We start from the raw sequence: 23,732 nt of genomic DNA, 5'->3' as shown, positions 1-23,732 counted from the left end.
CTCTTGGAGTTCATTGAATTGTTGTGTGAATGTTTAGCACAAGTCCCTCTGAGAGGGAGATAGTAACTATCACTCCTGCTTTTGCAGATGAGGTTAACATATCGCTGTGCTTCTCCCCTGCTCTTACACTGGTCTCTGGGTCCTGCTGCAGAGGCTGGCCCGCACAGACCTTGGGTTTGAGCCGTTACGACTGTTCATAAGGCAGAGTCAGAGCAGAGGTCAGACTGCAAGGGAAGCAGACAAACCAGACAATTTGGGTTCGGCCTCCTGCTCTAGCTGTCAAACACTCATGCCAGGTATCCGCGTCCCCAAGCACAAGACGCAGCTCACTTGCTGCTCTCCTTCCCTCACACCTCCAGGAGATACGATATTACATTCTCTTCACTTCAAGAAGTGATCACACTTTAAGAGATATAAAAAAGAAAAAATCAAGCTGGGAGAGAGAAAGATGAGGAAACACAGGGAGATTACGGTTAAAATCGAACAGGTGCCAAGTAAGCTTTTCTTTTTTATTGTCAGCACTTGAGCAGAGCTGACTTGGACAAATGATAAAACGGCATTACAACACAGGTCAGCACTGAAATGCCTTAGAACAGAGTTATTTTGTCCAGCCCTTACCTAATCTCATCTGGAAACTGGGCGTTTGTAACGAGGAAGCTGGAGATGTTGTGCTGGTGCAGGAGCTTCAGGAAGCGGTTGATCTCCGGGTACATGATGGGCTCTCCCACCAGTGACAGCGCGCAGTGCTTTGCCGTCATTGCTTCCTCGAAGCGATCTGCTTTTACTCCTGACACCCCTGCAAAAAAGACGGAGAACAGGCGTAAGTCTCATATAACCTCCTCCCAAACCATGCATCCATATCTAAAGTATACCCTGGCACCAAGTAAAACCAGCTAGAGCCTTCCTGAACCAGAGAGAACACCAAGCCACAGACAGAGACCACCAAGACAGCTCTGCAGGAACCCAGAAAGCAGTGTATGGCCAGACACACAGAGTTCAGGGCTTTGTGTGCGCAGTTAACTATTGCAAGCAATTCTTCTTAGTAACGTTTGAGTCAAACTTTCCCTTGCTAAGACCTCAGCGATGCTGCCTGAATGCTGAGACAAGCACAAGAGCAAGTTCAAGTTGGCATTTAAAAAACTAACAAACAGGTTCTGTTTCTCTCCAATGCTAACCACAGGCTGTGTTCCAGCCCCACGAGAACAAACTCCTCAGTGAGGTGGGCCTGGCTCCTTTGAGCAGATCCACAACCACCAGCATCGGCCACCACGTGCAATGCAACGCAACAGAGGACGTGCTCAAAAGAAACCTCAACACACGACACTGCCTTGAACAGTGAGAGGAATTTCAGAACAAAGAGGGAAAAGCGAGGAACTCAACTGCAGCATCCACGTGAAAATACCATCTGCAGGTTTAGCCGACCCGAGTCCCATTTACCGTACCCACAGGAGGGCAGGGGAGATGCGAGCACTGCTCCTGCCCATCCGTATCTGACTAAGTGCTCAGCACCCCGTATGAAGCCACCTGACTACAAACAAGCTTTTGTTCCAAATGTGTCACTTCACATTTCCTTGACGTGCCTTGATGTACTTGAATAATATCTGAGGTTTCAGATTGGGGGTTGGTCTGTTTCAAAAAACAAAGACTTAAGTTTGAAACCAGGTCCTCAGCTCACCTCCCGTTGCCTAGACGCTGGAGCTCAAGCAGTACAGAAAATTACATGCTATGCTGCAAAGCCAAGATAAAAAGAGGTGTTCGTGGATATTGCTTCAGCCTCACGTAGAAAAGCTAGTTTGTGATCAGAGTGAAGCTTAGTGCATTTTAAACCAGCCAGGCTCTGTCCTGAATAGGTGACAGGACTAATGGTTACTCTGCAGAAACTTGACAGCGCTAAATGAGAACTTTATTTGAAAAGAAAGGAGCATCTCAACCACACACAGAGATTAAAGGACTTAACTTTTGTTTTACTAAAGCTACTCTAGGTCATTTTGGGAATTAATTTCTCTCTCAGTATCTTGCAATTGGACTACAGTAATTACACTGCCAGCTTTATAAGCAGACAGAAGAAAGTTCCAACATCACAAAGTTTGAGAGTAACTTTCTCAAAATGGTTTACATCAAACCTGGCATACAGTAAATACACTGCAGAGGAGCGTAGAGGTTTTAAATGCGATCATTTGACCACATAAATCATGAGCTAGACAGGAGTAAACTAAACAGGATTAGCGGTTACTCCAAGGAGCACACGAACGCTGCTGTACGTGGGGCTGCCCTACCACTCCAGCACTCAGCCTCTGCCCCTGCAGACGAGCCTCCTTCTCTCTTCAGCCAGCAATGGACTTCAGCAAAGGCAGAGCTCGGGCAGATTTCGCATGGCATGCAGCAAGTTCAAGGCAGGTGCAGGAGCTGGGAGCCACAGGAGCTTGAGATACCTCTGCAAGAGGCAGTGGTGCACAGCTTCCAGCTCAGCTCTCAGCGGAGCGTGCAGCCGAGCCACCTCTGAGCTGCACGTCTCCTTTGAAAAGCTGACTCCAGCTGCTCTCCTACTGGCCCACTTCAATTTCAGAAAGGAAAGCATCATCTGGCACGTCACCCTGTACAGGCTGGCTGCTGGCTTTGGGTGTCCCTCTGCAAGTACCTGTGCTACTGCCTGGGGAACTAGGGGGGCAAGGAACACATTCTATGCACGCTTACATCAAGATACACAGGTCTTCCCACATCTCATTTTAAGACCTGTGTTTTGAGTGATTCCCACAAAACTGCTCCCTGTAAGCCAGCAGGATTTCCTAGTTTAGGTCATGCGCTTATTTGTTCATTTTTCCCCTAAGGTAAACCAGGGCTCTATTATCAGAGATACCCACTCTTATTTTTTGAATTATGTTTCCGTTCTGTGTGTGCCCTTCACAAGGGCACTGAGATTTACTAGTCACCACCTAGAAAAGGTATCCATCAAATAAACTGCTTCACACCTTCCCAACTCAGCTCCCTATCAGGGAGATGCGTCTCCATCAGTTACTCTAAAAGAGAATTATGTGACGTTAATTCACATCTCCAGTCTTCAAAACCTGTACACACTATGGCAACATTAAAAGAGGGAAGAAGGTATCTTTAAAAGCATGCAGAGAGACTCTTGCAGAATGGAGAGCTATCCTCTAGGATATGTTACAGGAGAGAGGGTCTGCAAATATTTTTTTGTTCTTTCAGAGAACATCTCATTTTTCCTACAATGTGTGCAAATAACGCATCACAATAACTCTCCTCTCCCCCTGGTGCACAGAGATGTCTGTATCTGAATGCAAAGCTGTGGTAGTGGTACTACGAAGAGCACAAATTTATTCAAATGTTATCTGAGCAGCATTACCGGATTCAAGAGCCTTGAAGACTAAGACATTTTCCCCATGCTTTTCTTCTCCAGCAGCTCAAATTCTCTGCTCTACGCTGGGATCAGCATTCGAACACCTTGGCAGATGTGCACAGCACCCAGCTGGAAACTTGACCGGTGTCAATGGAGCAGCCCGCGGAGCCCAGCTGCAATCCATCTTCCCTCCACACTCTCTCCCTCTTCAGCAAAGCAATCTAGTCCATCACTCTGCTCAAACATATTACTTATTTATCTTAAAATCAATCATAAAATCCAACCCACTATTTGCGTAGCACCGCTGGGTTTGCTGGATGCAGTCGTGTCTTCTGCCTGAGCCACCTCCAGCCCGGAGGGAGCACAGCTCCGGCAGGCACACAGGGGGTTCCCCGTGGGTTCCCCCTGGGTTCAGGGCAACCCTTCTAATCAATTTTGCTCTCACATGGTTCTACTCTAGACATTTTTCACGTGCACCTCAGGGAAACAGTGTAAAATTCACAAAATGTAGCAGCTAGCTACTGGTCTTAATTTTTTCCTGTTTTTCTTCTCCTGAAAACACTTGCTCTTAGGCTCCCAAGACAGGGAGTACATTACCATCTATTACTCTGCAGTAACAACGCATTTTTTTTCTTTTTCCACTTTGCAACACAGTTCTAGTCCAGAGCTTTTTCTTTTTTTTTTTCCCCTCCAGTCATTCTCTCACAGTTCCAGGTCAAGGATAACTGTGCTGAGGAAGCACGTGCAAGTTTCAGGCATCGTTTCGGAATCTATTTAATGGAAAATATGCTCCACAAGAGAGAATTGGACTGTCTTTACAGACCTCTCAACACTCTGGGAATACTTTCAGGTGCTGCCAAGTCACGCTTGAATCTTTCCTCCTCCCCAGCCCTTTTTGGGAAGGCATCAAGGTGTAGCATGGGGAGGAGAGGGTTACTCCAGAGATCAAAGTTGGGTTTAAACCAACTCCTGTAGGTAGCTTTCAGAAGGCAGGGCTTTCAAACAGCTGCAGAATAAGCTGCTTTTCACCTTCTTGTAATGCAAACAAGAACACACTTCTGCCTTACAGGAGCAACGTTTCCATCACACTGCAGTGCACCAACACTACATGCAGGAATTGCCCTTGACTCACGCACAAACGCACCCCGTGCTCCATCACAAACTGCAGGCACACCCAGTCATCATCTGAAACAGCACGTGGCTTTTTTCAAGGTGGATATAAGTGACTATTTTGAACTCAGGTCCCACCTGATAAAAGAGGATATATATTTTTAATTACTTCTAGGACTTTTGATTTTAACAGGGATAACACAAGTCACAGAACTACTGGTCAGAAGGGGCTGCCACAGGTGTCTGGTCCAGGCTCCTGCTCAGAGAGGACAGCTGCCGACGCTGCTGGAGCAGTAACAGATTTGCTCAGAAGACTTGAAAGCCTCCAAGGCTGGAGGGTCCCCCCTCCTCTCTGGGGACCTGTCCGAGAGCTGCACCACCTTCCCTGTACAAGGTTATTCTGACACCCAGCCTGAATCTATCAAACAGCAACCTGACTCTGCTGTCCCTTCACCTACAATAGCAGGAGGGTCTCCTCCCAGCGGGGACAACAGGGCGATGACACCCTCACAGAACTTTCCGCTTCTTGCTGAGCTCCATGTGTCCCCATCAGCCCAAAGAGCAGCTTTCTCGAGGTGCTGCCGCAGTACAGCTCTGCTGGTCAGTGCGCCTGTCACCCCACCTAAATTAGTATTGCCTGCAAAGCTGCTGAGGGTGTACTCAGTCTCATCATCTGCTCATGGAGACGTACAACCCAGGCTCCTGGATCAACACCTGAATTACCCTGCTTGTTATCAGCCACAAACCAGACTTCAAGCTATTGATCACGATCCCTTTAGCCTGCCCAGCCACATTTCAACTAATTTAAGAGCCTGGCTATCCGGAACAGACTGAATAAAAGAGTGGAATTCTGAAAAGTGCTCAGTGCTGTAAGTGTTAAGCATGAATACTGCCTTGTTTATAGCTTTAACTGTTACTGCACTCCAGGCAAAATCTGACATCCTACACGCTCTTTGCTCAGACAAACCACCTGTACCAAACCCCTGCTGTGCTGGCACTGCATCCCAGCAGCTGAGTTAACAGGCGGCCGTGAAACCCTGCAGCAGCTCTGGGCCAGCCAGGCAGCACTGCTGCAGGCGTTCTGCCCTTCCCAAGCACTCTCCCCACATAGCTCCAGCACAAAAGGAACACCACTAAAGCTAGGATGTGAGACCTGCACGTCTTTACACCCTGCCCTGCCTCGAGCACCAAGAGCTGTGCTTTGTTTGGACTGAAGGAAGATGCTCTACTGACACCAGACTACTCCTACTGTGCCTCCACTCCTCTCACTACCTCTTCTCTAAGGAAAACATCCCCACCAAACTACCATCCCCTTCCCCTGTTCCACTACAGCACGGCCACTTTCCTCCTGAGGAGCAACAGAGCTGCAACCCAACCCAACGGGCTGCACGTGAGGGGCAGAGTACAGCCAGGTCTTGTTCTTCTGGCTGCTCTCCACCCAGCTCAGAACGGGAGCTCCCAGGGAGCTGGCTTCCCTGGAGCTGTTGGTCTGGGATTGCAAGATGATTCAAACCAGCCACTTCACGAACGTGTAAAACAAAGCTCATGAGGCCCCAGCTTGAGTTATTTTTCCGCCTATTACATAAGTCCAATGAGTGAGACAGCGCAACTGCCCTCCGCTGACAAGTTTTTTTTGCCTGTCACATTTTTAATCCATTGGGTTCTCTCTGTGCACAGCCAACGTAAACAAACGGGTTCCCAAAATGACAGCCAAGACTGAGGCTCATCTTGAACATTTTATGGACGCTTCGTTTCACTCCTGCTGCTCACACAGCCTCTGCTGTCAATTAGGAAGAGCAGAGTTCTAGACCTGCCCCGCAATGCCGGCCAGTCCTCTGAGCGCACAGTGCTGACCTTGGCAAAGAGACCAAGCTTATTACACACATCTGGGGGAAAAACAAAACAAAACTAACAGCCATCTATCTCTATATATACAGATATATAGCAAGTGAATGAACTCATGAAGATTTGATATTGGAAGCAAAATACAGTAATTTTCAAAACTGCCGAACAACTGCAGCTTTAGCTGCACACAAATATACCGAATAATTCTTAATAAATATCATCATCCTGTATGCTACCGCTCACTTGTAAGTGAGGAAAATACAGCCTGGAAGTTTCAGAGGTAACAAAAGCTCTCAGGGGAATATGGCTGGACAGCATATTTCCTATTCAGTTTAGAGATTGATTCCTTTTGCCTTCCACCTGCCCTCACTTTTTTGTAAGAATCAACATCACTCATCATGCAGGCTAGCTTTAACCACTGCAGAAGCCTCTGTACACACAAAGAAAGGATGTAACTGCAGGATGCACAACAGGCAACTCCACTGTACTCCCTCAAGGCAGCAGTAGATAGCCAACAGCTGACTCACGTTCTAAGGTCAAAAACAAGGCAGAACATTTCCAAAAACAAGTAAAAGTACACCCACAAAGTTTCCCATTTGCCCATCTTTCTGAGATTATAAATCTTACGCCTCCTTACCAGCATTCTGCAGGTAACCAAAATGTTTTAATCTAAGCTTTGAAGGTGGTGCTGCTGATTATCTGCCCAAAGTATCATTACTGGGGAAGAGTAAGAAAGGTTACCTTTGAACTGCTTAATCATATTCTGATGGTTCTCAATAGCCTCCTGCAAGATCATTTCAGGTTGATCCATCTTCCATCTCCACTCTGTGCCCACTGGATTTGTATGATGTCTGAAGGAAAAAGAGACTGAGTTATTCACTGCAATTTGTACAAACCCATCCATCACCCTGGGGACTCTGGCATTGTTTAATAAAATTGAAAAACAACAGCAAATTATCTGCAAGATCCTGCTTCTGACAACTCTCAGATGTGACCTCTGAACACCAGTCTTCTACTCCTCTCCTCCCGGACTATGGTCCTCTCCAGAAAGAATGGACCTTGCAGTTTAGTATGAACGTCAGCATACATATTTTGAATCATGGGTAAAAGGTTTTTAAGAAGTTAAAAACGATGCTCTGCAGCCAGAAAGACCTCTTTAAAGAAAGAAAAACCAGCTCTACCTCCTCTTCTGACCACAGCTACATAAAGCACGTAAGAAGGAAGGTTCTAAGACTCTTATAGTTCCATTCTGGAAGTGCAAACTGTTACCTTAAGAAGGAAACGATTTACTTCTAAGCCAATCCTTAGTTAACACTAGTAACAAAACAGATGATAGCAGGCTACTCAAAATACATAAAGGTTCTGGGAATTCTGCAGTATGCCAGATTCATCTCTGGTGAATCCAGTTAGTCTCCCAGATTTACTCAGTAGGGGCTTCTCATCACTTCTGAGACCTGCCAGCCACCCCAGTTACTGACACCCAAAGGGAAAAATAAAGTGTTAATTTAGGAGTCAAACTGACTGCAGGGACAAAAAACGCTGATCATCCCTCTGAGGGACAGCTGCGTTGAACTGGGATAGGAAGCCAACCTTGCCTATGCAGAGAGGACCACTCACTGTACCCACATTTTGCTTTCCTCAAAAATGCAAAAAGCATCCTCAGGTGAATCGACCACCCAAGTGCCTGGAAGATACCTGAAACTTCTTGTTCCTTTATTCGTTGCCATGGGAGGATATTACTCAGCCACTATAAGTTATCTGGAAGAACCTAATCCAGACTGGCAAGTGAAACCCCACAAAGCAACATGCTCATTCCTGGACAACTCCGATCCACGGAGAGCCTGTACAAGAGCATGGACCTCTCCCTGGCGAGAGGAACTTCCCACTAACCTTGCTGCACTCAGATTAGTATCGAACAGGGATAGGAAGATGTCTAAAGGCTTCGCTAGGAAAACCAAAGAATTTGTGCTTTCACCTCCTTGTTCTCTCTGCCCTCTCCTGTTTGTTCCCCAAAATACGCTACAAAAGTTTTTCTACTTCTCCCCTACCAATTCTACTGTGGCTTATTGAATAACGCATTCAAAGAAGAGTAGTATATATTTGCTGTGCCTTTCAAAACAGCGTTATTGGATCAATATAGGTCCGGACAAGAAAACATCAAGCAATATGTCCTCTTGAAACTCAGTCTTATAACCAGCTGATCTCTTTTCTCTACTGCTTTCATCATCCCTGGAAGTCAGCCATGGAGCGGACTGAGGTTACCTGCCTCACTCACTCCTTCCATCTCCAAGGGCATTAGGAGATAACATTCAGCATTTAACTAAAGGAGAAAAGAGAGACAAGGGCACTTTTTCAGAAAGAAATGGCTGCTTTTTTTCAGAAGGAAATGGCCTACTGAAGACCATCAAAAGATTCCCACTGGCTGCAGCTCCACACTTGAGCAGTGCTAAAACACAAATTCTAGATCCAGAGCCAACAAGCACAGCCCTTAGCCCAAACGTTGCTGTGCCTGCTTGAAGAGCAAAGATTCAAATGCTACTCTCAAACTGCTTCACCATCTCAAAGCTCCTTTAAGCTAAAACAGCTTTCTTTTTTGGACTTTTTTTTAAAAATGCTGCCAACATGGAAAGTTTTCTGAATGCCAGCTATAAAAAGGCATTTATAAAACACTTACATGTTTAACTACATAGCTTGTACCCCATATATTTAATAGGGCAAGCTGGCAGAAAATCAACAGGCTCTTAACGCACACTGGACAACTATTAATTACTACTGTCTAACAGCCCTTGAATTTTTAGCACATTCTGTTTATTAAACATACTGGGTCATGTCTACAAAGCTCATTTGGCGAAAAGCAGCTTCATTTCTCCCAGGGCACAAAGCAATGAGATTGTTTCGCAGTCCCCAGCAGAGACCGACTTTCCCCGTCACCTTCCCACTCCCCTGCAGGCAGTCACCCCCTGCCCCACCAGCTACTCAAGCCTTGAGCAGGTAACTACGCGTGATACTTCTTTCCATCCCAAAATAACACCGCACAGAAAGAAGTCCTACCCAAAACCGCACACACACACGAAAGCTCTTACTGTGTTGGAATTTGAGTGTGGAACGTTTGATCTGACCCTTTGGAGACAAGCCATCGCTGGCCCAGCACCCCACTAAGGCAAATCGATGATGGTGAGCTCTCGGCTAACTCCAGCTCTTCCCCAGCTAACAAGGACTGCCACCAACCAGCCTTGTTTGCACACTCATCAGATCTCTGATCTACCAGTGTTATTTGGCAGTGGCACCAGCATGCCCCCACTCAGACCTCCGTGAGAAAGGCGGATGCTTCAGTGAGGCACTGCATCCCCATCCCCAGCTGCCGGGGTATGATTTCAGTAAAGCAGCTTTTGCTTTATTTTCAGGACAGGTTCATTCAACACCGCTAATTCTAATGATGGAAAATGCCAGGGGAATTTACAGTTACTTCTTTACAAAACTAGAGGTGTTCTCTCCCCGCTAAGAAACTACAGCTTGTTTATAAAGGAAATCCTTTTAAAAGGACCAGAAGTGTCTGAGTTTGTGCCTATTTGCCTTCTGTCAGGGTGAAACCATGAGTACAGATGGGCTTAGGATGAGAGCCTGAAAGTCTGGGCTCTTAAATGAAAGTTTATTTTGCAATCAACTCCCAGCATGGCCAGAAGAAACCAATGACCCTCTTTTAAAATGTTTGCTTTCTTCTATGAGCAAAGGTTAGCATTATGAAGTCTTTCAAGAGACTTTGTGGGAAACCATTGCACAGGTATAAAGTATCCTTTACTCCAGCGACTGATGTCGGTCGATACCTGGCAGAGAACACAAAGGTGAGGAAACACTGGTGGCAGTGATCATGAAAGGACAAAGTCTGTGATTCCCAGGAAGGGACAGGAAGGAAAAAGCAGAACAAAAACAAGAGGGTTCAAGACAGCAGATCTCAATGATCCCTGAGAACCAGCAGGTGAGGTCCTAGAGGAGAAATGTTGAAGGGTAAACGAGCTCTGGAGAACTAGCAGGTTTTTAAACTCTATTAAGGCAGAAGTGCAAACTGTGGCAATAAAAAGCAAAGTGTAACAAGAAACCGATCCGGCAGAATCACAGGCTCTTCCACAGCCTTGCAATCCTCCAGCTGAGAAAAAAGAAAGTAAGAACTTCAGAACACAGGGTCACAATCAGAGAGATCAATGCACAGAGTATGATACACCTAGCAAAGGATGTACAAAAGGGCCAACGAGAAAGCCTCTCCCTGTACTGACATGAGGAGCAAGCAGACAATCAAGGAAAAAGTTTGGCCCACACACAAGGACACAAAGCTTTTTCCTCTGTGATGACCAGAAGTGTTGGCACCTCTTCTTTTACTTCTTCCTAATGACTAAGGGACAAACTAGATGAGACTAGGAAAGGACAAATTAATTATACTTCTCTAAAAAGTGTTTTTACTCGGGTGGTAACCTTGCCCTGGAACGTGCTGGATGAACCAGCTGATGGAGCATCACGGTGGGCAGCAGTAAGCTGAAAGTTTGTGGCCAACACAGAAAAGCAACTTCAAAAAGACTACAAGACTGCAAGTGCAATGCCTGCTTTAGCAGGAATCAAGGATTTCTGTACCAGCCCCCCTTAACTTTGAATTCCTTGGGACACAATGGACTAAGTGTTTGTGATTTCCACACCCCCTCGAGAAGACAGCCCGGAGATGCTAACAGCCAACAGAGAACATCTCACACCAAGACCACCACAGGGCCTTGTAGGCAAAGGAGAAAGAGAAGAGTTCAAGCTTTGGACTCTGATTTACCCAATACTCTTACAATTTGACCCAAGAAATGTTCTGTAGAAGGCACTATTTTTAAGAGAGCACACTATCATGGTGGAAAACTTAGAGCAGTGATCAGTCACCACTGGTTCAGAAGGCCACCAGACCTGGCCAGAAGGGCAGCTGCAGGGCAGTGTGCGGAGCTGGCCCCATTCAGCGGTTTCTTAGAGCTGAGCAGCAGGGGAGGCAGGCTTGCCACAGCCCCAGGTGGAACCAACACATCTGGAGACGCAAACCCACAGCATGCCATTAGGAACAGATCACCGCCTGGCTGAGGACATCACCGCCCTGCTGGTGCCAAGCAGCCGTAACCTGCCGCCGACCGCAAAACGCAGCACGGGGAGGCAAAGAGCTGGGGAGCGCCTCCACCACGAGGGATGGGGTAGCGAGGACGGGCTGTTCTCCGGGCGTGCAGAATCACAAATGATCTCAAAACAAGAGCGAGGAGGGATGCCTGGGTCTGCAGGGGGACTGGTAGAACAACGCTGCAGCACGCTGCGAGGGCATCGCTGCTTCGTGCCTCTAAGCACAGGCAGCACGCAGCCCTCAGGACTGACGCAGGCACGCCTGAAACTGCCCTCCGCAGGGGATGCACCAGAGACTTCATGTCTCACATTATTTGTTTTACAAATCAGACAACACTCGCTTTAAAAAGAAAAGAAAAAAGTAAGTTGATGGGCATTTTTACTTTTTGTTCTTATCTAGACTGCTGTCTGAGGAAAAGGAACAATGTACCTACAGAAACTTCCCATGAAATCATTTTTTTCGTGTTGCTTTGAGAAGCCTTTTGTTAGGTTTAGGAGTGAGAAAAATAGTTTCTAATGAATAAATTCGGGAAAAAAAAAGAAAATTTTTTTCAAAAGGCATGGCATTAACTCACCAGTATGTAGGAATAAGCTATTTTAGAGAAGAAAACACTGGGGAAATAAGTCCAAGATCAAATTTTGGATCTCTAAATATCCAAAGAAAACTCATTTTAACAGTGACAAAATAGTGAGTATTTTAGAAAGAAAACTTGGACTTCCATGTTTTAAAATCAATTTCGGTAAAAAATGATTTTTCAGAAACAGCTGAAAAAGCCATGGTTGATTTATTTTTTCATCCCAAATCCAGCAGCTCAGAGCGCTTCCCCAGGAAGCTTCCCCAGGAAGCTCCCCTTCACATTTCCAAAGTCTTAAGGACAGAAGACGTGCCATGCTGAAGAATTACACCCCACCCCTCAGATCTCAGAAACGCTCACCTTTTATAAGCAGGGCACAGTTGATGGAACAGCCGGTGCTGCTGAGCACCTCCCAGAGGCCTGCCAGGGGCTGTGTCAGGGTATTTTGTTCCTTCCCAGCAGGAACAGGCACCGTGCTCAGCACAACGTAAGAAACCATCCCAAAGTTAGCCCCTCTGGATGTGCAGGGTCGCTTTCAGAGCCCGCGATCGCTCCATCAAGTTACCCATTGCTGTAACTGGCTACCAAGTCACCTACGATACCTAACAAGACATACGTAAGCATTTCATAGCCAGTGATCTGGTTATAGTCACTACTAATGCCATAAATACACAGATTGGCAATGGCAGCTACAAAAGCCAGCAACAAGTCCAAGAACCCAAAAATGCACGCGGCTGCGAGATGAAAAGCACAGACTTCAGCCCCAGGAAGTGCTGGCAGGCTATTTTTTGTTCCCCTGTGATCCTTTTACATAACAATGGCAATGAAAATGCTCCTCACTGCACAGCGTGAGCTGGGAGCCCTCCCCGGTAGATGCCACACCGGGGTTTTACTGACCTCGAGGTCATTTACAGTGACTTTACCTCCATGCTTCCATGCCTGGATTTGGCAAACCAGCATCCAACCATTACCAAGGACCACGCTTCGCAGTGCGGTCTTTAGTGCAGCAAAGAGCAACTGACACGACTCCATCCTGCTCTAACAACAAGCACCAAAGGCACCGACAGTGCCTCAGCAGAGCCCCAGTGCTCCCGTGTGCCGGCACAGAAGCCCCCAGCCAAGCGAGACCCAGGGGCTTGCTCCCACCTCACCCGACGGACCCCACCAAAGCGTTTCCACAAGAAAAATCCCTAACAGGCGACTGCAGTGCTGGCAGAGCAGCACATAAAGGCACCAAGAGAAACATTCCCTGCTCCACCTAATGTAAAAATCTTTGTGTTCAGAAATTACTTGTGACATTGGTTCAGATTTTACCAAGGATGAGCCAGCTATATTCTGACATCTGCCCCTCCCCTTCCATTTACGTGGTTACCTCCAGGTAAATAAACCAGTGAAAAAAATAATACCGAAAAGGATGAACACGTCACTATATACTACTACAATTCTGTAAACAAAAATAGGAGAATTATACTTTTGCTGGGAGAAGAGTCTCGCTTTATTGAAGCAAGGACAGGTGGCTGGAGATGCCAAAAGGTTTCCTGAACTTCCAGGCTCAGGTTCCAAACGTATTTTACAAATCTGCATTGCTGTCAGCTCCTTTGATATCATATTTCATATTTCCCTAACAAACTTCACCTCTGGAGTAGTTCTTTAAGGAAAATAAACTTTGTTTTGATCTGTTTTCAGTTTTCAAGCACCTCTCCTGTAGAAGATTAATATTATGTTTTTTTAATCTCTTCATTTTGCAGGGCTTACTGTGATCACTGGCTTTTGTCCACGCATATTCAGACAGTCCAAACAGTTTCAGCTGTTGCCTACTGTACAAGTTAAAGCTGGAGCCTTCAAGTACAGGTACAAACAATATAAAGCTACAAAAGAAGAAATATGAACACATTTCTTTATGGGATATTTTATTCTGTCTGGTTTGCCTCCTCCTCAGATGCAAAATAAAGCCTATTAATTTAAATCTTATTTAGCTGTTCCATCGCTCCACAAAAATTGATCGTGTTTTAGACACTCAGCCAGAGGACATAATCAAATCAGGTTTGCCTGGTGGTTGTGCCGCAGTACAGAGTGTCAGAAAGCCTCAGTCCCCACACTTGCTCTAATTGATTAAGAGATTTGGTCATTTGCACATTTCCATTTAGACAATTAAGCTAAAGAGACACTACAAGCAGCGAGACCAACCGAGTGCAATAATGGATAGTGACGGACTAGTTCTGTAGGGAGAGTTATGAGTTAGGGATGTTGCCGTAACTAACATTTGTTGGGTTTGGTTTTTGTATTTTTTACCCCCTCTTGCTTTTATTGCAACACCGCGTGACTGCTGCCTTGCGGGGGAACAACAGACAAACGAACGACCTGCCACATGGCGAACCTGCACCAACAAACCACCGGCCACAAGAGGGGAATGGAAGCAAGGGCCAGCGGCCAGCCCAGCAGGGGGGCACAGGCAGGCTGCCCACCGACCAGGAGGAGGAAGGTTTCTAGAGCACAGTCAAGCTGCATCTTTTATAAGGCAGCCCAACCGTCCAAGTGTTTGGGGGTTGGCTCCACCCGCGATGCCTGGTCTGGGGCCAGAACGCATCAGTCATGACCAGCCAGCTGCAATGACATCCAATTCCCAAGGAACGCTGCTGAACTACAGCATTTCTTGCCAAAGTGAGGAAGAGAAAACAAACAGGCTCCTCGGCCTTTTCCTCAGTGATCCTGGGAGAGCCGCAGTGAGTTATGCAGCTGGAAGTACTGGCAGCCTCTACAAATGTCAAAATCCTGAAAGGGATCAAGGAAAAAAAAAATCACAGCAGTCTTATCTGCAGCTTAGTGCACAGAGCTGCACAACAAGGCCAGCAAAGCATAAAACCTGTATTAAAAACATTTTGCCAACTGTAGATCAAAACTATCGTTTCCTACGTCTCCAACAGTACAGATGGTAACTGCTAATAAGAAGGTAATATATTTATACTACCCAGCCACTGGTGCCTGTAATTCTGCATTCAGCCTCACGTAATTAAGCATCTGCAAGGAGTGGTGGGTTTAAAGTAAGAAGTGTGTAGATATTGCTGGATATTTGTGAACTGTGTCGACACGCAACAGGTAACGATGGAAGTGGACGAGGAATTCCCCTTTCATCCAACTGACCGGACCTGGCGCAGCTCGCAGCCACGGGAAGGATTGTAGCAGCACAAGCACAGGGTCTGAAAGCACTGCCAAAGCTGGGGAGAAAGCTACTTTCAGTGACAGTTCTGGTTTACGTCAAGCTTAAGGTGTACATAAAATGAGCCGTGAGATGAGATGCAAACTGAACCTTAAGTCTTCAAATCCAGAGGTTGGAGACGAGCAAACAGCTGCTGTCCACGTGGACCAGTCCAACAACTGCAACCCATTTCGCCCACTGAAGGTGAATGAGAAAGTTTTTCGGCACAGTCCTCTGGAAAGCTATTTGCTTGCATTCAGGTTGTTACCATTAGCAAAAAAAGCATTCCAGCACTCAGTATGATTAGAGCTACATGTTTCCAGGATTCTTCTCAAAGTGCCAAATGACACCTCCAGAACGATGAGTCACATGGAAGGTATCGCACTTTGCAATTTATCCTAATTTACACTTGTTTGACCTCTCCAGCTCAGCCCCATACTCTAGACACAGGCTGGGGTACTGCTGCTAAGAAATACCAGAGTTGGGTCATTTTGAAGGGGAACAGCATTAAATGGTCTGCAGTGCAATACTAGGAACAAAACACTATGTTTTGGTGATGTTATTGCTTTCTATTTGCTGTTTATGATGTACCTTCTGTGTAGGGACAGAGGGACAATAATACGCATGGCAATCTTCCTCCTAGCAGTACAGCCACCACTGCAGAACTAAATGCACCACTGCTAGCTGATACTTGGAAAAAAGGAATAAGCAGTACATTTTCCGTTGCAGACATAAGATTGTTATTACAGGCTCTGAAGAAAAGTGGAGATACTTGCACATTAAACATGCCATTTGCTGTCCTTTCAAGCCAGGATACAATGAAAGCCGATCAAGAGCACCAATTAACATTCTGGAATAGGCTCCCAAATGCAAACTTAACAGGACAAGTGGTATCTGATGCTTATACTTAATACTAATATGGAAGGCAGCTTCAAAGTGCATTCAAAGTTTCAGCAGCACTTTTGCATGGATGCTGTCATTTAAATATTCTCTTGACATGTTTGCATTATTAAAACTTGATGACTATGAGGGACAGGAAACAGTACTCAGAAATGCGGCTGTTTCGGCATGAAAATACTGGTACGTTGGACACCCAGGCTTAGGGATGGAATAGCTGCTGCTGGCAGCCAGCCCCCTAGGGTAGACAAATAGCAGAGGACGTGCAGCCCCCATGGTTTGAAATAGCTAGCAAGGCAGAAGACAAAAGAGCTCAAAGAATAACCTCTGTGTCCTCCCACTCAGTACACTTTCACGTCATTGCTTTTATTTCTGCTGAGCTTCTCAGTCTCACCGATCCCCTCCTGCACTCCCCCAGCCTGGCAAAAAACTCCCTCTGAAATCCAGGCATTTTGGTGAGTTAGCAGTGCTAGAGGAGCTGACAGTTCAGATCCAGGCAAAGCTCATTTCCTTCAGAGAAATGACAGTGAAGTAATTCCTTTGAGAAAAAGGTCACTTTACTAACTAAAATGGAAAATCATTTATTAACTACTGTTTTAGAAAGGCAACAGTTATGAAATCATCACTTTTCACTCACTGAGAATGTGAATTGCAGGGTGAAGGTAAGAAAAAGAAAGAAAATATTTTGTTTTCAAAGAAAACAAAATATTTAGCACCTTGGTGGCTTCGCACAACATGAGGGCCTGTCCATGTGCTCCAAAGCACCACGAGCCAGTCCCAGACAGTGACCTCAAGAGGGAACCATACCGCTGTCAAGTGCTGGCTCTTGCCAACCCTTTCAGAGCAAGGTGCAGAGGGACTTGTGGGCAGCAGATGGAGAAGAGCCCATCTCCTGTCTCCCTGATTTCTCCTTCCACCAGATGGTCTGAACTTGCTGGGGCCCAAGACATGGCTACAGAGGACCCTGCTCTAGGGAAGGTAGTGCTGGGGAGCCATCAGATCTTATTCAGCCTCTAGGAAATGGAGTCTCCCACCCACCTACCTCAGGTCCTACCAGTCCCAAGCCATGGGCTCCACAGCTCTCCAAAGAGGAGTGCAGGCAGAGGCATGAAGGCAGGGGTGAGCACAGCTCCCTTCCTCACTCCTCCTCCTCACACTTCCAAGTGGAAAAGGACACATGAATGACACTGCCCTATGTTTGAGGATAAGGACAGGGACGGAGTGGTGCAGAACAAAGCCCAGCTGGCCCACACAGTTGAGCGGAGCAGGGCATAGGATTAGCACCGTGGACAAACAGACATCCCTCTTATGTAGCTATTGCCCTGTTTCTTGCATTGCTGTTCACAGTACAGCATTCCTCTCCCCACGTGCAATAGCACAGAAAGACTGTAATACATGACCAGGTGATCTCCCCCCAAAGTAAAACTGCAACAGTATTTTACCTCCAGCAAAACACACATTTGTTGGCACAAGCAAGGCTCGGCGTGGCTTCCATGCAGCGATGGCTCTCAATTCCATAAAACGTGTGCTTGTAGCAGCCGCCTCGGCCTCGAAGCATCGACTGAAAGCAGAAAAAGACACAAATACTGAGAAAGTTGAAACACGCTATCTGTAACCAAACCAAGTGTAAAGATGTAAAGTCTGCTCCCTGGGCATACCTGCAGTTTTCAATCACTAGTAAATTTGGTGTTCAGCCACCTGTGATGGGTATGGCGAGCCAGGTCACAGCTATGCAACAGGTCAGAATAATGACAGACGCAGTCTGTTTTAAGAAATTCCTAATAAGCACATCAGCATACAGTCTGATTGTGTAAGTTTCCTCTCTCACAGCTTTAAACTCGACACCATAAATGCCTTGTTTCTGTAAGGATCTACCCAGACAGTCGGCATCTTCTCACTCGCAGCACCAAAGCGTAAGTGTGCTCCACTGAACCTTTTAACTGAACCAGCCAACAGAAGAAAGCAGGTAAAGCCACTTAAGCTGTAAGAAATATTATTGCAAGAGCCCAATAAAGAGTAACAAGGATCAATTTAAAGGCTGCACTATGAAACACTCAATTCTTTCCATTTGTCTAGTAAAGCATTTCTTCTAGCACTAAATTAAATAAATATCCTGACCTTATAAACCCTCATTCACACCAGTCATTGGCTCCAGCAGGACATCGCACGTTCCTTCACAGAGCTGCAGCAGCCTTCCCACTGGAATTTGTCTCCTATTTAGCATGCAAGTTGCTTGGAGCAAAGACTGTCTTTCATTATCTCAGTTAAATAATAATAAATGAGAAAGGATCTTTACCACTCTCCAGAGAAAATTTGAAATATAACATAATAACTTTTAATCTGTCTTCCTCTACCTGAAGTGTCCTAGTGATCCAAGAGAAAGTTTCCACTGAGCACTAGGGAAAGAATAGGTAATGCCTAACATATGTACAGCATTGCTGGAAGATTAAACAAAATAGAAAATCTTGTTTATTCTACCCATCCCTCAAATGACAGAGGTTTCAGGAGACTCACAAGTTCTAGGAGAGCAAGTTGTATTATGGATTTCATAAAACAGGCAAATTGGACCCTTCCTTAAATTTGCAGGGTTTATGCTCTTTTCCAGAATACGACAGACACAATCATTTTAATCTGAGATATCACTGTGGAGCGCTGCTTAATACTATTCCTTGTAGCCCTGGCTCCTGCTTTCCACTGATACAAATCTGGAACAAACCTCCTGAAGACACTCACATATTGGTGTGAATCTGAGTCAAAGCCACTGCCTGTAACCAATTTCAGCTCAATTTATTAGAAGGCTTTATGTTCAATTCCTGCTTAAGCTAAAAATAGTATGGTACTATCTAAGCACACAGAGCTGCTATTTATTTTGTGAAATGGCTTTACAGTGCTGCATTAAATTTCAGTTCTTTAATAAAAATAGGTTCTCTGGTTTTCTCTCAGTCACAGCATTGAAGTCTGACAAGTTTTTCTTTAAACATTTCGTGGCCTTCTCTGACGCTAAAAATGATAGAAGAGAAATATTTGCAAGAGTAAACAGCGGAAGCATCACTGGGATCAGTCTGTCTCAAATATTCATGACAATACAACGGTGGGCTCTTTAACGCTGTTCACAAGAACAAGTCTTTTGATAAGACAGTTCATTGATACCAGCCATTTCAATAAAAACCTCACTGCAGCCACCCACTTAGGTGATTGCCATTCAAAGAGCTCTTTTCAAAAATAAACAAAGTTAATCATGCAGCAAAAAGAGAGCTGAGAGACCAAGGAACCGATCGCTGCCACAGCTCAAGAATTAAAGATGTGCTGGCATTTTGATGAGATGCTGATTCCCGGTTTATCATCCTGTGAATGCTGAAGGCTGGAGCACGTTAAAATCAATGTTACTCCTCAAATGTATACCATTACAGGCCAGCTTTCAACTTCAGAGCTGCAAACCACTTCTCAGGGACCTGCAGAGGACAGCTGAAACAAACATACTGAAGCAGCTGATGTTTGTTCTATAGGGCTCTGCACCTCCACTGGGAAAAGTTTTAAGCCTGCAAACAAACTACTTGACAAGCTAATGGCTTACATAGCCTACAACTACAGGACTTGGGGGATGATTTTTTTCCACCTATATATGCATACACACACACATATATATACCCACATGTATATGATGTACAGCTATAGATACACACACCCCCAAAGACTAAATTTAAAAAACTCCTAGTGACGGTTACTTTGCTATCTAGACCTTGGCAAGTGTTGCAAAATAGTGGAGGAGCATTGCCTCTTACAAATCAGATGCGTTAGTCACAGAACAACAGGTTTAATGAGTGCCCTTGTGCACTCGTTTGAATGTAGCAATGGACTGTCATCTTTGTTTCAAAAGACCTCACACCTATGATGAAACCTTCCCACTTTCCCGTGGCGTTCTGCTCCTGCCGTATATTTTAGTAGGTAGGAGATATTTTAGCAGACAGCAGAAATGGGAAAAACAACAACAGAAAATGATGTTCCCAGCTCTTTGCCACAGTCATGTTCTCACTCTTAGCAGCGAGTTTTTAATAGCTTGAAATGCAGAACTACAGCCTGTAAGACAGAATGTTTTCTTGCAGGTAATATCACATTTTTAAAGGGTATTTCACCTGTACATTGTAATACCTGAATAAGTCTCTCGCTTTATCTTTTTATTTATTTATGAACTGAGAAAAAAGCATACCTTTGTCCACCGACAGAGCTTCACCCCAGAATGGCTTCCGATCAGCTTGTAACCTGAAGACAAGAAGTAAATCAAACGATCAATTTCAGCCTGCAATAGCTGACACACAAAACATAATAAGAGGTAACAAAATTATTAAGGATCTCCATCTCAGTGCTGCTTTTCCCTGTTGGCTCAAACGCAACACCAAGATTGGAATGCCCACACGCATCACTCGTCACTTGACTCTGGGAGCCCACACATCTGAGCAAAGGCCATGGTCACCCAAGGGACTTTGGCTACCTTGAAGCAGTTTTTTCCACAGGGGATCTATTTGTACTGCTCAGCTCTGTCTGAGTCGTTCTGGGGTGGCCTTAAGATTTCTCCAGGTAAGAGGGTAGCCCTGCACAGCAGTGTGGGACATCTGCACTGACCCCAAGGGATGGGGCATGGGAGGGAGCAGGACAGGGCACCAGTAGGTTCTCCTGGCCCTAAGCAGTTACTGCTGACCTGACTCTTCCTCAAGACCAAGGAGACCTATTCCTGCTCCTCAGGAGGTCTGACCAAGCCTGGAGAACAACATCTGATCGACAGCGCAGCTGCAATGGTGGAAAAGAACCAAAACGCTGGGCTCTGTTTGAACCCAAGCTTCACGGGTTCACCAACATCACCCACACCATCTCCCCTGGCCGTGACAGAGCCACAGTAACCAGCTAAGCAAGGCAGCCACTACTCCACACCCGGAGGAAAGCTGATTTCACATCATTTCCCACTCCCCAGCCAAGATCAACACAATTTTGTTTAAATTTATTGGCCCAGAAGGATTAATTCTACAGCGTTCGTTAAGCACTAAGTACTATTATTACCCAAACTGCTTGAGTTAGGTTATTTTCTTCTTTGAAAAAAGTGCTTAGAGACCAATATGTCTGAAGGATTAAAAATCACTTCAGAAATCAGCGTAAGAATAAGAGGGATTTGAGAAGCCTCGTGGTGTCACTCACGCGGTAGCATTTACGCATCCGTGTGGCCTGGCTGTCCAAACCCAGCACATCTCCACCAGAAGCTTTGGGCTGGTATTTTTATTAACACTTTCAAGGGAAATCAAACTTCAGGTATCAGGCCTCCTTCCTGCCAATTAGCATGAACCCAAGGGGGGGGGGGAAAAAAAAAGCCTGTTCACAGAAGCAGCCTTCACCTGCTACAACGATAACGGGCACAACCACCCTGCCTGGAACTGGTCACCATGCAGCAGGGCCCCAGGGAAGTGTGACAGCACCCCAAAGTCCCCTGCACCTCCAAGGACAGCGAGCCAGCCGGGAACTAAAGTGACAGCAGATGCCGTAACAGCTGCAGCAGCTAGAAATTAAACAGTGTGAAGACATGCACAGCTAACAAGAAATCACACAGCATCTAGAGCACACTGCTTCCGCTACTCTGCCACTGAAATCCAGCAGAGATCTGACCAGACTCCTCTTACTTCTTGACCTGATGTTGCTCCTGTCTCCTTGTGCAGCCTCTAACCTTGTGGGGGAGGGTGGACAAACGCAGTTTTAGCTTGATCTGTTCCCTGATCAGCTCTCCAAGAGACTGTGAACAGCTGGTTCATAGCAAGGGGGGTGTTTGGCAGGAACCAGTGGTGGGGACCCCCTTTTAATGGCAAAGGGATGGACAGCCAGGTTAAGGGAAGGTTCAGAGACTTCAGTCTGTTCCCGAGAATAAGCCCTGAGCTCCCTCTCCCCTCAACTCAGCAGGAATGGACAACATTTCAAACTCATCCTCCCTGCACACAGGCCCGGGTTAAGTAAATGCAGCGAGGAAGAGAGAACTGATGCAACCCAAAAAGCCTTGGTATTTTACCAAGCTGATCATCCAGCCCTTTCCTGGAGAAGACATCAATATAACCCTGATCAGCACTTCTGACATGGACCTGATATTCAGCACAGCCAGGGGTGATATTGAAGTCGCCATCTAGGACTGGACGTAGCATCTCCCTGTTGATCCTTGCCTGAGACAACCAAATCCCCACAACTGAATTTGGCGGCATCACATCATCTCCTCCTACCCTGAGTCTCTCCTGCTTATTTCTTTTGCATTTCTTTGCAAAAAGGCTTGTCCAGCAAGGTCTAATCTCAGAGACCTCCCTGTAGTGCTAGAATTCATATCCTTACAGGATATGATGAGCACGGGAAAGCCAGACTCTGCTGATATCAACCACTGCAGCCCTAGTCGTCTTCTTGTATTTCTCAGAACCCGGCAACAGTGTTCACATAAGATTATTCTCTCAGATTGTCAACAGAAGTAATGTGGCTGCTTTAAAATAAGTTTTAGATTAAAATTAAATTGGAACTAGGGCATGCTTGCCCAAATCCACCACTGCGTTGCTTAAGGGAAGAGAGGAAGCAGCTAAACTGGACAAGGTGCCAAACTCCGGAGCCCAAAGCTGCAACATTTTCTCTTAGTTACTTAGACCAACTTCCACCATGTGGAGCGCCCACAGCTTCCTATAAAGGCCAAGAAAATTGTACATGTTCAACATCAAAACAGAGGCTTACAAACTTCAGCCAGCTTTAGCTATGAGAAGGGGCTTACTCATCTTACTCGCTGCTGCCAGGAGTCACAGCTAGAGTTACTGGAAGAAACATCATATATTTGCAGAACTTCTTAAAAGCACCGCACAAAGCTTTTGAATTCGAGTCTTCACCGCACAGGTTGCTCTGGTAGACAGCGCAGTTACCTTGCTAAGCCATCACAGCGATCATGGGCCGTGACACGTTTTTTCAGGCTTGGAAATGAGACCAAGTATCAGCGACCACGTCTGTACGCTCTTTACATCTATTGTGAGCAGAGTCCCTCCGACTCCAAAGCCTGTTTCTTTGAGCACTGTATTTTAGCCCCTAGTTTGGACTAAAAGAAGAAAACGCAAAGGATTATGCAGGAGCCAAGAAGTGCTGAGCTTCAAACCAGCCCTGGGAGAGAACACGCCAGAGAACCAGCCTGAGGGTCTCACCCGTTCCGTTTCTGCAGCAGCTTCTGCGGAACAACCCCTGGGAGAGCTCAGGCCAGCCCACCCCTGCCACGAGCTGTGCCACAGCTCCGCCGTGCCTCTGCCAAGGCTCTTCTACAAGTGGTAGCTGAATCATACCTTACTGACGGCCCCAGAGTCTGCACCTATGCGTGCCAGGGCTCATAGCACACATACTTACTTCTTAAGCTTGCTCTTGGGAAGTATTATTGGGAGCAATAACTGTAAGTGAGTATTTGGATGCAACACCCTCCAAACAATACACTGTATTGTCTCAATGGGACTGGGCTCATAATCCTTACGTATCTTCAGATCCTAAGGCTCAACAGAAACATCATATTTCATCTACAGCCTAATACTCAAAGGACTCCTTAAATTACCAGCAGGTTAAATAATAAACTCTACTCCTGAGTAAA

The 23,732-nt window shown here is 45.9% G+C and overlaps 1 protein-coding gene across 5 annotated transcripts in view; it reads right to left on the bottom strand.

Moving 5' to 3' along the window:
- The window catches only part of TYW1B (tRNA-yW synthesizing protein 1 homolog B), a 106,579-nt gene that overhangs the window by 52,705 nt on the left and 30,142 nt on the right, over positions 1-23,732 (bottom strand). For all 5 annotated transcript variants that reach the window (XM_048068012.2, XM_066979393.1, XM_048068013.2 and 2 more), the window contains 4 exons: positions 20,316-20,368; positions 17,551-17,669; positions 7,052-7,161; positions 619-796 (listed from right to left, as the gene is read on the bottom strand). In XM_048068012.2, coding sequence (XP_047923969.2) covers positions 619-796; positions 7,052-7,161; positions 17,551-17,669; positions 20,316-20,368 — 460 coding nt within the window. The remainder of the gene's footprint in view (positions 1-618; positions 797-7,051; positions 7,162-17,550; positions 17,670-20,315; positions 20,369-23,732) is intronic.

The sequence above is a fragment of the Anser cygnoides genome, chromosome 18 (genome assembly GCF_040182565.1).
Source record: "Anser cygnoides isolate HZ-2024a breed goose chromosome 18, Taihu_goose_T2T_genome, whole genome shotgun sequence".
NCBI classification, from domain to species: domain Eukaryota; kingdom Metazoa; phylum Chordata; class Aves; order Anseriformes; family Anatidae; genus Anser; species Anser cygnoides.
This window is presented reverse-complemented; position numbering and strand designations above follow the sequence as displayed.